The sequence below is a fragment of the Macrotis lagotis genome, chromosome 4, assembly GCF_037893015.1.
Source record: "Macrotis lagotis isolate mMagLag1 chromosome 4, bilby.v1.9.chrom.fasta, whole genome shotgun sequence".
Classification (NCBI taxonomy): Eukaryota; Metazoa; Chordata; class Mammalia; order Peramelemorphia; family Peramelidae; genus Macrotis; species Macrotis lagotis.
Window position 1 is genome coordinate 92,750,136 of NC_133661.1, and position 15,525 is coordinate 92,765,660.

Below are 15,525 nucleotides of genomic sequence, written 5' to 3' on the forward strand. Positions count from 1 at the left end.
TTCTGTATTTTCATTGTAAATGAATTCTAAATGAAACATTTCTTTCTTTAAAGCCAATCTCCATCTGCAGCCTGGATGGGTGGATTTGGTGCTCAGCCTGCCCAAGGACAAGCTGCTCCTGTAATACCTAACCAAGCTGGATATGGCATGGCGAGTTACCAAACACAGTGAGCTGGGACTCTTTAAACAAAGGGGTAATTCATGATAGGCTTCAGTTTCCAGTGACACTCTGAAGACGAGAACAGAGACATCGGGAAATGGAAATATTTATTTTTAAAATGGAAATGTTTGGAACCTTTAGCACAGCTTTGCTTTGGTGAAGGACACACATGTCTTCTAGTTCTGCCTTTTTAAGTTTTTGTTCATGATGGATATGAACATGATTTTTCTTTGTGTACAAAAACAAAAATAAAGTCAATAAAGACAATTCTGACTACAAATTTTGATATAGTAGCAGCACAGAAATGGGTTATGAATTTTGCTTCTTATATTACCATTCCAATTTTTTCTGTCTGTCTTCACTGTTTTTATATCACTGTTCTAAAAGAAAAAAATTGGGGATCTGAAAATACAGTGATTCACTTATAAGTTCTACATGAATCTTGAATTCTTTTTTCTTAATGGTGGACCAAATATTTCAACCAAGATAGTTGTTATTCAGAAGAAATACATATTCTGGAAGTAACTTAAGAGCATTTATTTTCTGAATACTCAAAGAAACTGAAATTTGACATACAAATGTTGCATTCTAAAAGAACATTACTATCTGATTTACTTGAACAGCTCTTTGTGGTCCAGATTCAGGCACATATCAGAAGTGTTTTTCTTATTAAAATTGTAGTATGTTGCATTTAATTTTGGAAGCAAATTTTTAGCAAATATGCTTTTATGAAAGTTAGGCAGTCAAATTTGAGTTTTTGCATAAAGATAGAAAACTACACATTGTAAATATTTAATAATTACCATGTTTTTAAAGCATGTTCAAACATAGAATTCACAATCTGTTTGAAGTAATACTTAACATATTCTACTGCATAGAAGTGGTAGTTTGACAACAATGTGCAAGACTGATATTTCTAAAGTTGGTTATTATGTATAGTTATATAAATTACTACTCTGAAAGAGCCTTAATTTTATTTTCATAAACTTTTAATGCATTAATGCATTTAACTATATCATTAAATTTTTATTTCATTTTATTTTATCTTGCTTTATATTATTTGGTATGTAAATACCTTGGTTCAGAGCTTTGTAAATGTATTTTAGAGTTGCTGTAAGTTGTATAGTGAGTGTTTTGAAATTCTGGGGGGGTGTTTTTTAAGTCAAAATATTTTGCCCAAGAATTTTTTAAATAAGATTGTTAAAAACATCCTATTTTAGACTATTCAGTGTGCTACTTGGAAAATGGAGATACAATTGAAACAGTAGGCTGAGTTATGACTTAATTTTTAAAGTTTATGTCTTAATGAGTGGTTTGCATGTGATGGACCTCTACAAGAGGGTAGGTTGTTTATGTACTATGTGTGAATAGATAAATCATGAAGATGTTTTAGAGTAATGATTATTTGTGAATCATTTTCTAGATAAATTGACTAAAACTGCCTCATATTTGTAGCTGAACAGGAATGTATGCTAGGCAATTCTGTCTATATTATATATGACAGCTAGGGGGTGCAAATGTTTCAGCTGTGTATTTAAATACACTTGAAACAGAAGCCCCCAAACTAGAAAATAACACTTAACAATCAAATAAATTACAACTTGCACTGACAAATTGCTATTTTTAAAAGTTAAAATTTGAGTATATAAGATGTAGTTTAATATAGGAAATTTTATAAGTTAAAAGTTGCTGTAATGTATTTCTTCCCTTTTCCTTTAGTTAAACATTTAACCCAGTCTAGTCTATTTCTCCTTATAAATTCACAGGACTTCAAGTTTTGTCCAAGTTGTGACTCTTGTGTCCAAATTGATAAATTGATATAGTTCTTTCATTTCAATTAGAAATGGAGGAGTTAGAAAAGAGCTGTACTTCTCAGCAGCTATGCTTTTCCTCTCATAAAACTTACCCAGTTAAGGTAAATATCCTGAGGGATAGTATTTTTTTTTTAAAAAAAAGTTGTTTTATATTTTAAATGAAGAATGTCCAAGTGAGAATTATTTGGTTTCTGTAGTTAGGAATTTGAAGAATTTACTGAATTTTAAGAACTGAACTTTTTATTATACAGAAGAAAAAAGGTCTACTAAGTCACCTAGTTTTACTGTCAGCTAGATAGTTTTTAAATACTTTTTTCTTCTAAATACTACTTCTGAGATTGGGTGTCCAAATAAATTTAAAGCAACAATTTAGATATTTAACCGTGCTAGCTATTGTCATCAGTATGCACTGATATAATATTCTAGGATTTTAATAAAATCTTTTAGCACACAGCTTCATTACTGTAAATGGGCACATGACTGAAGTGTCCTTGGCCTTAATCTAGAAGGATGAAGAACAAGATTTTTTGATCTGCTAAAGAAATGATTTAAGCAATTTTTATTTTATACAATTTTTTCCAAGTGACATAACATTTTCCCCTTCTTTTCCAACCCTTCAAATTAAGTCTTCAAATGAATATAAGTTTAAGTGTTTAATTGATTTAATTGATTTGTTTCTTAACATGATAAGAGTTTTCATTTTCTTCATCCTAATTTAAGCCTTGAAGATTTCCTTTGGCATGCAAAAAAAAAAACCTCAGGTCAAATTTCTATGGAGCTTTATTATAGTGTTATGTTTTTACTCTACCATTCTCTTTGCTCTGGTACTAATTCCCTATGCCATCACAACTTTATTTCTACAACCATTGGTATTTAGTGGCTGAATGATTAGCTTACAAGCTGTAAATCACAGTTGAAAGAAGTCTTTAAATAAAGACTAGACTGTATGACAAGTGACTTATTCTGTATTATCATTTGTTATTCTTTCTATTTCTACCTTCAAATCTAAATATTTTTCTTATTCTTTTTATGTTGTGAGGGTATATGTAGTATTTGTTTCTAAATATAATATGTGTTTTATGAAGCAAAATTTCAATGTCAGTAAACTAAAATTTTTATCTCTGGGTAATAGAGCTTTTGCATTCTCCCCTGAAAAGACTTGTTTCAGTGTAAAAAAACAAATAGAATGAGATGTCATTATTTAGACTTCATTATCTTCATAATATCTGGGGGGAAAAGGTTAATTTGGCAACTGAGAAAAAAATTTTTCAGAAAATGGTTTCACAACATTAAAAAAAAGATGTTTATATTCTTTAATAGCACTTGCTTATTAATGTTTACAAACAAATCTTATCAAATAATTCAGGCAGCCTCAAGGAGGACCTCTGTTTGAAAACACTGTTAAATTTCTTTTAGTTTTCCAGTTTACTAGAAAGTAACTAAATCTTTTACAGATATACTATAAAGTTTATTTTTGTTGGGACAGCTTTTCATGCTAATTGCTCTGAATTAGTAAATTTGCTTAAGTATGAAGCATTTGTTACATCACTATTGAAAATGTGGCCTCTATCATATTGTGATTATTAAATAAGTTGTTAGATATTTTTAAAATGCATTAACAAGTAAATGGCAAATATTTTACATAATTTCCTAAAAGTCATTTTAAAAATTTAGTAAGCCAGTATTATCTTAAAACCCAAATATTATAAAGTAGGAATGTTTCCTACTCATAATTTAATATTGGTGAAAACTATAAGTCCAGTAAGGCTGTATCCCATTTGCTTCAGGAACTGTTAAGTATATGCAATGATGGTATGTTAACTTTTTTAAATTGTATATCAGTGTGCTGAATTAAGAACTTTATAAATGCTGCTCTAGACAGCTTACCATTCTTTAGGTTTGTGTATAAGGAACAGATAGGGTAGGAAAAGGAATATTTGACTTAATTCAGCTTTAAAATGAAATGCAAAAAAAATGACAGTTTTTGTAAAGTTGGAAATTAGATATATTGGGTTAATAGAGAAAAGTGTACTATATTCATTCAACCTTCATAATCTCTCTCTAAACAAGAATGTGAAAGAGAAACTTAACAGGGGCAGCTAGGTGGCACAGTAGATAGAGCACCGGCCCTGGAGTCAGGAGTACCTGAGTTCAAAACTGCCCTCAAGACACTTAATAATTACCTGGCTGTGTGGCCTTGGGCAAGCCACTTAACCCCATTTGCCTTGCAAAAAAAAACAAACCAACAAAAAATTTTTAAAAATTAAAAAAAGAGAGAGAAACTTAACAAAAGGTGTATTTACTGAACAGTTTTCTTAGTATTCCAGTAATTTTTCCAGACTAGTACTAGAATTTAATACCAAGTAAAGTACATTCAGATTGTTGTAACCATCATATTTTAACAGACTTTTTGCATGAGATTGTCTTTTGAGGAAATGGTTCCTAACTGACCATCTTGAAGTCAACTTATTAAATTTTCTAAACCTGAATAAAATTGAAGTACTGGTGGATAGCTGTTAGAAGAAAGTAAAAGTAATTGAATATTTATAAAGAATCTGTCAAGACTAAGTTAACTATATATAGCTCTTACAGCTGTATTTAGATTGCCTTGGACCTCATGCATGGGATTGCCTGCCTTTTTCTTGTGAACAGGCAGCAGTTTTGCAGGGATGTTACCTACAGATGTTACTTTACACAGTAGAATACTTGGGTATACTTATTTTTAATAAAAGTCTATATGTATAGAATAATACCTATCACTGTAAAATACAGTTAATATTTTGTTTTTTGAACTGTCTTTATGCCTTAGATTTATTTGGCCTTTAGAAGAACACTTTTTGTAAAAAAAAAAAAACCAAGACCATGTTGTAGGCAATTACCTATTACAATTTGACATACTTTGAAACTCATGGCAAATTATCCAAATTTTCAAGTTTGACTGGAAAATAACCAAATCATTTTAATGATTGTTTATGGTTTTTTTAATTGTTTGATTTTATTTTTTATGTTTTCCATACATATGGAGACAGAAAGGCATAAAGGATAGAGAATTGATGTTAGTCTGGAAGACTTAAGCTCAGATCCCATCTGTGACACACACTGACACAAATCACAACTTCTTTGGTGTCCCAGGCATCTTTGACAGAACTGTTCTTTGAAGAGCAGTTGTTTATCTGCATTAACAGATCACTAGGGTGACCTCTTCATCTGTAGTGAATCCTCCATTTGGACTTTATCCAAGGCATAATATTCCATAATTAGTGAACAACCTTAGCAAGCAGACAACTTGCTTTGTGCCTCATTTTACTAATTGAAGAGTCACTGAACATTCTGTGTGGTTGCTGTCATCAAGGAATCTTTTAAGTCTTTAAGACTGTTTTGCTCTCCCAAGCCAAGTATATTTTTAAAAAAAAGTAATCATTAAACAATGGGATCTGGTGTTTTCTATATCTTTCAGTCAAGTATATGACTTGATATAGTCAGCTTTAGAAAACTGTTTACAAAAGTCTGTTCCTTTCTTGTGTTTTTCTCCAGGCTACCCTCAGTTCAGATGTAGTTCATAATTGTAAAGATGGCAATATAGGCACGTGAGTTATTGATGTCTTCTCCATGGTCTTTTTTGGTGATAGTAATATAATTTTTCCTTTTTGTCCTTTTGATATCTTCTTCATGAGATTTTGTAAAATGAACCCCTTAATGCTTTTCAAGGTAAGGTTGCTTCAAGATTTAAGTGTGCTTGACCTTAAATATTTCTGTTCTCTTTTGACCTCCCAGGTTCATCCATGGATATTCCTGGGATGATTTGACCCAGGTGAATCTCATGCCAACATTTCTGTGAACATGGGTTTTTTAAAAACCATATTTTAATATTATTGGTTTCCTTTAAAATTTTACAGGCTTTATGCATTTAAAAATTTCAAAAAAAAATTCAGAAGGCAGTCTGTTTAAAGGGTCTATGATACAAGTTAAGAACTTCTGTTTTAGACCTCTTTAATTTTTACTTTTTGGTCATTTTATGAGGCAATACTTTTAACAATTTTTCAGTATTCTCTTTAGCATTGTTCTACAAATGTTTTACAACCCCTTGGTTGCCATGTCTCTGCTTGGTAAGATCAAATTTCAATTGCATCAAGCCCTCCATTTTTACTGGGTCATAGAGGTGGCACTAACAAAATATAAATATGAAAAACTAAATGCATCAAAAAAAAAGTTTCACACCCAAATTACATCTAGTTGGTTGGCCAGTCTTTTAAATTAATGTGTGTGTGTGTGTGTGTGTGTGTGTGTGTGTGTGTGTGTGTGTGTATGCATGCGTGCATGCATGTACAAAAAGGGGATAATGAATTGAATTAAAAATTGAATAGAGGGCAGGCTAGGTGGTGCAGTGGATAGAGCACCAGCCTTGGAGTCAGGAGTACCTGGGTTCAAATCTGACCTCAGACACTTAATAATTACCTAGCCATGTGGCCTTGGGAAAGCCACTTAACCCCATTACCTTGCAAAATCTAAAAAAAAAAAAATTGAATAGAAATAAGAGTGGGTTGAATTGCATTTTTTAAATTAATTCTTTTAATGATCCTAAACTATTCTTAGTGTAGATACCTTGAATTTTTAAGACAGTTGTGTTTCTGGATATATTGATGACCCAAAGAGCAATGGAAATATACCTACCCAAATACACTGCAGCATGTTTAAACTCAGATAGAAATAGGAGTCACTAGTTCATTCATAAAGGTCCTTGTGGATGGCAAAATGTATAATTTATATGTTATTATAGTTTTATTTGTTAAATTTTTCCTAATTATGTTTTCATCTGATTTGGGCTACACTCAGGAGTATTATGGGCCACGAGTTTGACTCATCTGGTATAAAGGATGCCAGTAATGAAATTTATGATTGGAAAAGGATTGGTTATATCAAGCAAGGGATAAAGTATAACTTGGATGCTTCAGGTACCCATGAAATGTGGGAAAAGATTTGATGTCCTCTTAAGATATTGGCTCTATAGAAGATCTACAACAAAATATAAACAATTGCACAGGATATATCGTGATCTGTGCCAGAAAATGAGATGAACAACAATGAGAGATCCCAGATCCTTTGAAATGAATTTTAAGTATTTCAATACGGTTTCAGCATTTTAATATTTAATACTTTAAACTGCTATAAACAAACCTTAATATGTAGTTGAATAGTATCTTAATGTATAGATAGGATAATTTTATTGGCTAAACTTAAGATTATTACCTAATTCCATGTACCTTAGTTGGAATTTATTTAGAATTCTTTGGCGTTAACTTCATATAAATGAAGAAGAGAGATGTAATGGATAAGGAAAATATGTTCCTGGATTTTCATGTCACTGCTCCTACCTATCTGGCAGCTGCTTATTAGTTGCAGGCTCATTATCCTTTACCATTCCTCCTATATGGTTATATTTGAGGGGGAGCCCTCAGGATCATCAACTGTCACCTGAAGATCTCAAATGAGATATTCTGTGTATATTTCAACTTAAGTCTAGAATAGAACCCATCTTCCCATTTTAAAAATTCTCCCCACACCATCCCATTCCTAGTTAAGCTTGAGGGTGCCATCTTTTTTTCCAGTCAGATTGACAACCTGAGACATCATCTACCATCTCCTCTCTCTTTACCCAATCAGCTACCAAGACCATTCTGTGCCACCTCTATATACTAACCCCTTCTCTTAATTCATAGCCACCCTTTCCCCAACCAGGTTAGACCTGCCTCATTTCTCACCTAGACTACTACAGAGTTCCCTATAAATCACTCCAGTTTTCCCGTTCCAGTTTAACCTGACATTGATATTTATAAAGCACAGTTCTGACCAAGATATTACCCTACTCAAGAAACTAGTGACTCCCTTACGTCTTCAGAACAAACAACAAACTCATGTTTTAGCTTTGAAAACTCATTGCAATCTGCCTGTACCCTACCTTGAAGATACAATTCTTCAAATGCTCCATGGGCTAGCCAAACTGACCTGCATTCCATCTCATCTGCATTTCTGTAGGTTCTTTCTTATGACTGGAATACACTCCATACTCATTTCTGCCTTATAAAGGGCAAGATATACAAGCTCCATGAGGGTAGAGATTTGTCTTTATACCCATAATGCTTAACACATAGTAGGCATTTAATAAATGTTTATTGGGTTAAGCATTGAATGCCTTGTTGGAGAGATGAGGCTGCCTTAAGATAGCTATGGGATGATGGGAATAACAGTGAAAAAATATAAACTTGGTTAATAAACTTGATTGTATAAGATGACTGTAACACTACTCATTTCCTCTCCAAGTAATGTTATGCTTTGACCCTGATGTTGCCTCTTAAATATCTTTTGATACATTTTCTTTAGTAAAGTGCCTGTTAAGAGTAGTAGAGGGGCGGCTAGGTGGCGCAGTGGATAAAGCACCGGCCCTGGAGTCAGGAGTACCTGGGTTCAAATCCAGTCTCAGACACTTAATAATTACCTAGCTCTGTGGCCTTGGGCAAGCCATTTAACCCCATTTGCCTTGCAAAAAGAAAAAGAAAAAAAGAGTAGTAGAAACCAATACTATGTTTCATAGGTCACTCTTTGCCACAAAGCATTTTCAGGAAAATGATGAGGTTTTGTCTTCATTCAACTTCAACAGGAAAGTCATTACACACAGCAGTGACACATCTAAAATATGACTAGAGTTAATGTGAAGATCAAATAAAAAAATGCATGAAGAGTCATTTATAAACTTTACCATGCAATTTTGAGCAATTATGAGGATGAAAGGTTTGCTTTCCTGAGTTGTTGATCCTGCAGTGATATATTTTGATATATTTTATTTCAAAGGAATTCCAGTCAATCCAGGAATACACTGGGTGCTGATGACTTCCTAAAATAGAGCTTTTATTGTAGAAGTAGGAATGGGGGGGGGAACAACTAACAAATTAATAGATTTAGAATCATATTCTTTTATTGTGAAAAAAACGCTTGAGACTTTGTGGCTTACTTGTTCATCTTAGCCCTTATACATTGACCAGTCTTTGTTTCTCGTGCCAGAGCCATTCCATCTTATCTCTATCAAACTACCTCCTGGACCCTCTCTTTTCTCTCATATCTTCAATGTCTCCTCTACCTATTATTTACCTACTATGCAAAACATGCCCATGTTTTCCCATCTTCAAAAAGCTCTCACTTCATCTGTCTCTGCTAACTATTGTCCCCTATCCTGCCTTTTGTGACTAAACTTGAGAAGGTTCTCTGAGAGTCATCTTCCTCTCCTCTCCCAGTCTTCTGGCTTCCAAAGATACTAGTAATCTCTCAATTGCCAAATCCAGTGACCTTTCTCAATTCTCATCCTTCTTGACAGCTCTGCAGACTTTGATTCTGTTAATCACTCTCTTCTCCATGTTAAACACGTTTCACATTGCTAGTCATTAGTTTAAACTTAAAAGTCCTGTAGACAACATTAATCGCAACATGTCCCAAACTTCATTTTGTGCCAGTCTCCCCACCCCCTTCCCTTTCTAAACTTCTCTGTAACTGTCCTCTCAGTCCCACAGGATCTGAAGCCTAGTGGTCAGCTCATTCCCATACACCACCCATTCCTCTATAGCCAGAACCTGTTGATTTCACCATTTTAACATTTCTTGACCATACCTCTTCTCTATTACTACCACCATCCTGGTGCAGCTCCTCATTTTTTCATGCCTGATTAGTACAGGAGGCTGGTTGTTTGACTTGCTGCAAATCTCTCTCTACCCCATTCCAGTTGCCTTTAAACTGCTAAAGTGATTTTCTGAAAACTCATGTCCATCAATGTCACTCTGCCCCCACGAGCTGTAAACTCCAGTGGTTCCTTATCACCTCCAGGTTCAAATACAAAACCCCCTGGTGTTCAAAGTCCTTCATAACTTAGGCATCTTCTTACCACCTTTCCAGTCTTTTCATACTTAGCAGGTACTTTCTGAAACATTGATCTCTCTAGAATGGGATAAACCAGATCTCACCTTGGGATATTTTCATTGTCTGTCTTCCATGCTTGGAATACTCACTCTCATTTCCTCTCCTGACTTCCCTGATTTCAAATCCCAGCTAAAATCCTACCTTTCTATAGAGGTCTTTGTCAGTCCCTCTTAATTCAAGTGCTTTTCATCTTAATTATTTCCTGTTTATCCTGTCTGTACATAGTTGCTTGTGTGTCTCCCCCATTAGATTGTGAGCTCCTTGAGGGCAAGGACTCTTCTTTTGCCTTTTTTTGTATCCTTGTTGGTTTTCATAGTACTTGACCCTGAATAGTGCTGTGATTTCTGTTCAGGTAATCCTTCCATTGACCATAGTGTCCCTATACTTTGATAGTTGTGTTCTCTTTGTGTTTATTTGGCCAAAACAATTTATCCTGCTGTGACCACCTGCTGGTGATGAGTCTGAGTTTAGCCAGACTTGTTTTCATAGAGCAAAATAAAATACATTCCCAGGTCTGAATTCTAAACCTTTTCAGCTTGGTGATCCCAGGATCTTCTCAATGCCATAATGAGGCATTGGAGTCATAACTGAGGAATTAAAATATATTTGTATGTTTTTATAGGTACAGATAACATTTAAAGCCACCTTAAAATCATGAGCTGTCAGTACACAGGACTTGAATTCAATAAATTCTTTATGACAGGTAACACTGGTCCTGGTCCCATTCACAGTTTTGTCTTATTTTTAGGAGAGGAAAGAACTGCATTAAGGATTAATTGGCCAAATGAGGGGCCTTGAACCATCCGGGCAGTAGTGAATAGTTGTGCTTATGAAGTGAATAGGAAATAGTATGTGCTGATTCTTCCCACATTTGTTGCACCTTTAGGCTTACCCCCCCCCCCAAAAAAAAAAAACAATCATTGAACACTTCTCTCACTGAGGTTTCTAAGTAGGTGGCAACATCGGGACTCTTAAGTACTTTGCAGGGAAAGAATGCTAGCTAGCTTTTTGTTCCTTCTTAGCTTCTTGGAGAAGTTCATTGTGGAGAAGTTCATTGTATTTGGAATAGTTCCCAGGGTAGGTACCTAGTCGCCATCCCCTTTTCCAATGTGGGGTAATCAAATAAGCATTGTTTATTTGAAATTAGAAACCCCAAGTTTGAGTTCTGGCTCTTTGGTTTCCTAGCATCTAATTATAGTAAAAATAACTTGATTTCTTAATCAACATGAAATAATAGGACACTTTACTCATGTCAAGAGATCTCTCTTCAAATTCTGTGTTAGAGTTATTAGTTGTATGATTCTGGGTACTTCATTCTCACTGTGCTTCAGTTTCTTCATCTATAAAATTGACGGGTTGAATTTGTTCTCAAAGGTATCTCTCAAGTTTCAAATCTGATTATTTGCATAGCCTACCTTCTAGGACTAATTATTGGCAGGGCAACACTTGGCAAATCTTCAAGCATAGAGAAAGAAGAGAAGCAGGCCTGAAGGACACTACAGAAACATGAAAAAAGAAGTGAGCTAGTCGTGTGTATGTAACAGAGTAAAGGATAACATGCATGGTAACCTTAATATGGGTGACAGGGTCAGGCTAGCCCTGCTTGGCTTCCCCCTGCAGTACCCCATTTCTGGCCTTCACTAAGGACTACTACATCCTTAAATGGTAGTTTCTCAAGGCCCGGGTCCAGCTCCTTTGAGGTTGTTAATTTCTCTATTCAAATGCAAGCTCTTGGAGGTCTGGCCCTAGCTTCTCAGCCTAGGGCCTGGCACCTAGACAGTGATTAAATTAGGCTTCTCACCTGACCTGCCTGCAGGGACTATTGAGTATAGACCTGATGTCTGTGAAACATTCAGGAAACTGAAGGAAGCCTTCCTTCATGTTTCACAAAGTCCTATGGAGAATGTATAAAACTCCTTAGTCAAGAATCAAGGAAGAAAAGGTTTTGGATGAAGAGAGTAAGCATTTGCATGGCCCAACTGGGTGCTTGAACATCAAGCATAAGTATTTTCTTGTGTGATCCTCACAATCTACTGTCTTTAGCAGTGGATGGAATCCATGTCATTTATGATGACAAAAGCATTGGATCCTCTGGAATAAGAAGTATTTCCTCCTCTCAAGCTAACTTAAGTTGATGTTGGCACTCTAATTGGATGCTACTTCACTGCTTCTCTACACTTTTGTGAATTCCTCTTAGGGAAGAGTTTTTGTTTAAGTTTGAATGCACTGAAGGTGGTGGTGTGTTATTGGATAGATTTAAGTAACCAGAGAAGGGCTGGATGTCAGAAAGAACAATTTATAATAAACTAAAGATTAAATAGCACTGACCTTCAATAAGGGATATTAAATAATTGGGCAGAAAAGGTAAATAATTAATTTCATCTGATTTTAGATATTAAGATTTTTTGGTAACATGAAAATGAATTGCTGTCTTATAATCTTTGTCAGTTTTGCTGATCTTGAGTTAACGAACTAGAAAATATTTTTAATTAAGGAATAAAGTGGTGTTTTCTTATGTTCATGATCTCAAATTACCAAACTAGAAAACATTTTTAATTAAGGAATAAGATGGTTTTTGGATTTTCAGAAGGAGTTGGGGTGGGGGTTGTGGTATGACCTACCTCACAGGACTGTTGGGAAGAAAAGAGCTTGTATGACAAAAGGATATTTTCATCATCAGGAGCAGTAATGATGAAGGGCAAGAGGAGACATGGCAGAGGTGGATATATACTTACCAATTGGCCTATGAGAGAATTTATGTACCTCAAACTCCTGGCAATTTTTTACCCTTCTGTTTTCTTTCCTTTTTTGTTTTCTTTTATTTTTTTGCAAGGCATTGGGGTTAAGTGACTTGCCCAAACTCATTATTAAATAATCTGAGGCTGAATTTGATGTTATGTCCTCTAGAGCCCATGCTCTATCCACTATGCCACCTAGCTGTACAGTTTTTGAAGAAGCACATAGCATAAATGGCCTACAAGGACTGGATTCTGATGGGGCTGGGACTTTTCTAGTCTGTGTGGTGTAATTACCAAGGGAGAAAGATGTAGGAGAGAGATCTAGATCTGTCAGCCTTACTATAGTCATGACTTGCCTGGACAATATAGGGCCAAAGTGAATAGGGAGGGTTGGTTAAATAGCCTCCAAAGTACCTTTACCCCAGGGACAGTTTATTTATGTCCAGGGACAGTTTAAACTCTTGGGAGTCCTTGGCACCTTCTGCATTTTCTGTGATGGGTGAAATAAATTAATGAATGAATTTTAAAAATTTATTAAATATTCAGTATGCACCTTACACTGCTCTGTGTGAGGGTACAAATATTTAAAAAGATATCCTTCTTGTCCTTGGAGAGCCTGTATTCTAATGGGGAAAGACCACATATAGGGAAATAGTGACCATTAAGGGATGTTTTGTTCTGATGCAAAAAGGATCTGGGAGAGGAAGTAGGTGAAATAATCATTTGGGACTTTGATGGGAGGGGATACAGAACTGAAGCATGGTCTGGTGTTGGGTCAGCCAAGTAGATAATAGTGAGCTAAGCTGGATAGTTTACTTACACTCAAGTTACCAGTCCACTACTGATTTTTCCAGGGTTAGATTTTGGAAGAGCCTTGTATGAAGGTACAGGTGTCAGGGTGCAGCTCCAGATGAGGAGGAACAGGTCACAATGCCAGGCAGATGTTGAGATGGCTTGGTTGTGTTGTTGGATAAAATGTGAAGCAATTCCAGACCTGATAACTATATTGTATTTTTGAGACCTCAGGCCAACGCCAGAAGAATCCTTTCCTGATTCCTCCAATTTTTAGGACTTTTGTTTTCCCTCTTCCTACTCTCCCCTATCACTATCCTTCATCCTCTCCTCCTACCAGAATGTGAGCTGCTGAAGGGCAGGACTTCCTTGGTTTTTTTATTTGATTGTACCCCAATTTGTAGTACAGTGCCCTGTTACCAAGGCACATAGTACATAGTAGGCCCTTAATAAGTGCTTGTTGATTGATCCATATTTAACCCTGGGGTCAAGGGGCTTGCAGAATTTAGCAGGTGACAATTTTGTTGGTTTTTACCTTCAAAACTTCTATAAATCATCTTAGCCCATAATGTCAAGTGTGTTATATTGCACCTGGAAAATTTACAGCTGGGTGTTTTTTTCAAGATGAGAGGAATTCCTTGGATCCTGGAAAGAAAAACCAAACATTTATCTAGTTGGAGGTTGGGAGGGAAAAGGTGGATATGTGCTCCAACTAGAAAGATTCTTGCAACTAGAAATTCTTCATATAATTAAATTTTACTTATGACCTAAAAAATCATGTGGAAACAGGCTAATTACAAAATACAGGACTCCTGTTATTTCAAAAATGAGACCTTGAATATTGTTATGAAGTTATATAGGCTTATATGGGAATTATCTCTAATTATCTCATTTCTAAAATAATGCATTCTGTCTTTTAATTAGGACGACTCATGCCTGGAATCTTTTGCCATTATCCACAGAAATCTTTTCCTAACTAGATGCTACTATTCTCTTCCTAAGGGTAACTCTTTCAAGGAATGTCTCTGGGGGCTTAGAGGTGATGAGTACCAGGTCTCAGATGAAAATAGGTAACTGTGTTCAAGAGGTATAAGCTTCATAGATTTTCTCAGAAATAATGTAGATGCTAATCTAGTAGTAATCCTTATTGTCCCAAATGGCTATAAACTTGTTTTTTGTGTATTTAATAGAATGAGACTTTAAATTTTTCATCCTTCCCCAATCTTTTGGGTCTATAAGCATTGTATTTCAACATTTTTTTCTTAAGGTGAAAAAGTTGTCTGTCAAGACAGGTGTAATAGGATTTATTTCTACTAACAATTTTTAAGCAGTCAAATACAAGTAAAGTAATAGTGAACTATTGAACTTTGGAGCCAAAGAAAATTGCCTTAATTGTCCTTAAAAGTGCAGGAGTATTTTCTGCTGTATAAATTTAAGAACTAATGAAATGTGTAATTGCACCTTTCATTCATGTTTAAATGTTTAAAAACAAATTTTAATTGTTTTAAGACATTTAAGACATCAAAAAAAAGAATTTTTAAACATAGACCATAGAAAGAGGATTGTATGTAAAACCATGAATCTCCATTTCATACTTTTAAAAAAAGCTATATAGAATTTCATATTTTCAAAATTTTGCTTCCTTCTGAACTTTTGCACATTTAAAAATTTGTTTCATTTGGGGTTTTTTTTTTGGCATCACTGTTGCTAACCCCTCTCCATCCACCCTCAACTGCTATGAGAGAGAGAGAGAGAGAGAGAGAGAGAATGAGAGAGAGAATGAGAACCAAACCTTGTATTAGGGAAGTAGCATAGTCTAGCAAAAATCATCTATCTGCCCAATGGTAGTTTCCAAAGAACATTTTTCCTTCTGCAGCTATATGGCTATAGTCTAACTAATGACCATTAAACAGAGTTGTCTTTTTTTCTTTTTTTTTTTCAGGATTTTGCAAGGCAATGGGGTTAAGTGGCTTGCCCAAGGCCACACAGCTAGGTAATTATTAAGTGTCTGAGTACTCCTGACTTCAGGGCCAGGCCTCTATCCACTTACTGCGCTACC

At 35.1% G+C, this 15,525-nt stretch overlaps 1 protein-coding gene across 12 annotated transcripts in view; it reads left to right on the top strand.

Annotated features, from left to right (window-relative positions):
* Positions 1-14,872, top strand: part of TIAL1 (TIA1 cytotoxic granule associated RNA binding protein like 1) — a 54,960-nt gene extending 40,088 nt beyond the window's left edge. For 8 of the 12 annotated variants that reach the window (XM_074233532.1, XM_074233527.1, XM_074233530.1 and 5 more), the window contains one exon: positions 54-14,871. In XM_074233532.1, coding sequence (XP_074089633.1) covers positions 54-171 — 118 coding nt within the window. In that variant the 3' untranslated portion in view covers positions 172-14,871. Of the gene's footprint in view, positions 1-53 lie in introns of all 12 variants that reach the window. The other 4 variants (XM_074233529.1, XM_074233531.1, XM_074233523.1 and 1 more) reach the window with 2 other exon arrangements.
* Positions 14,873-15,525: the final 653 nt, after the last annotated feature.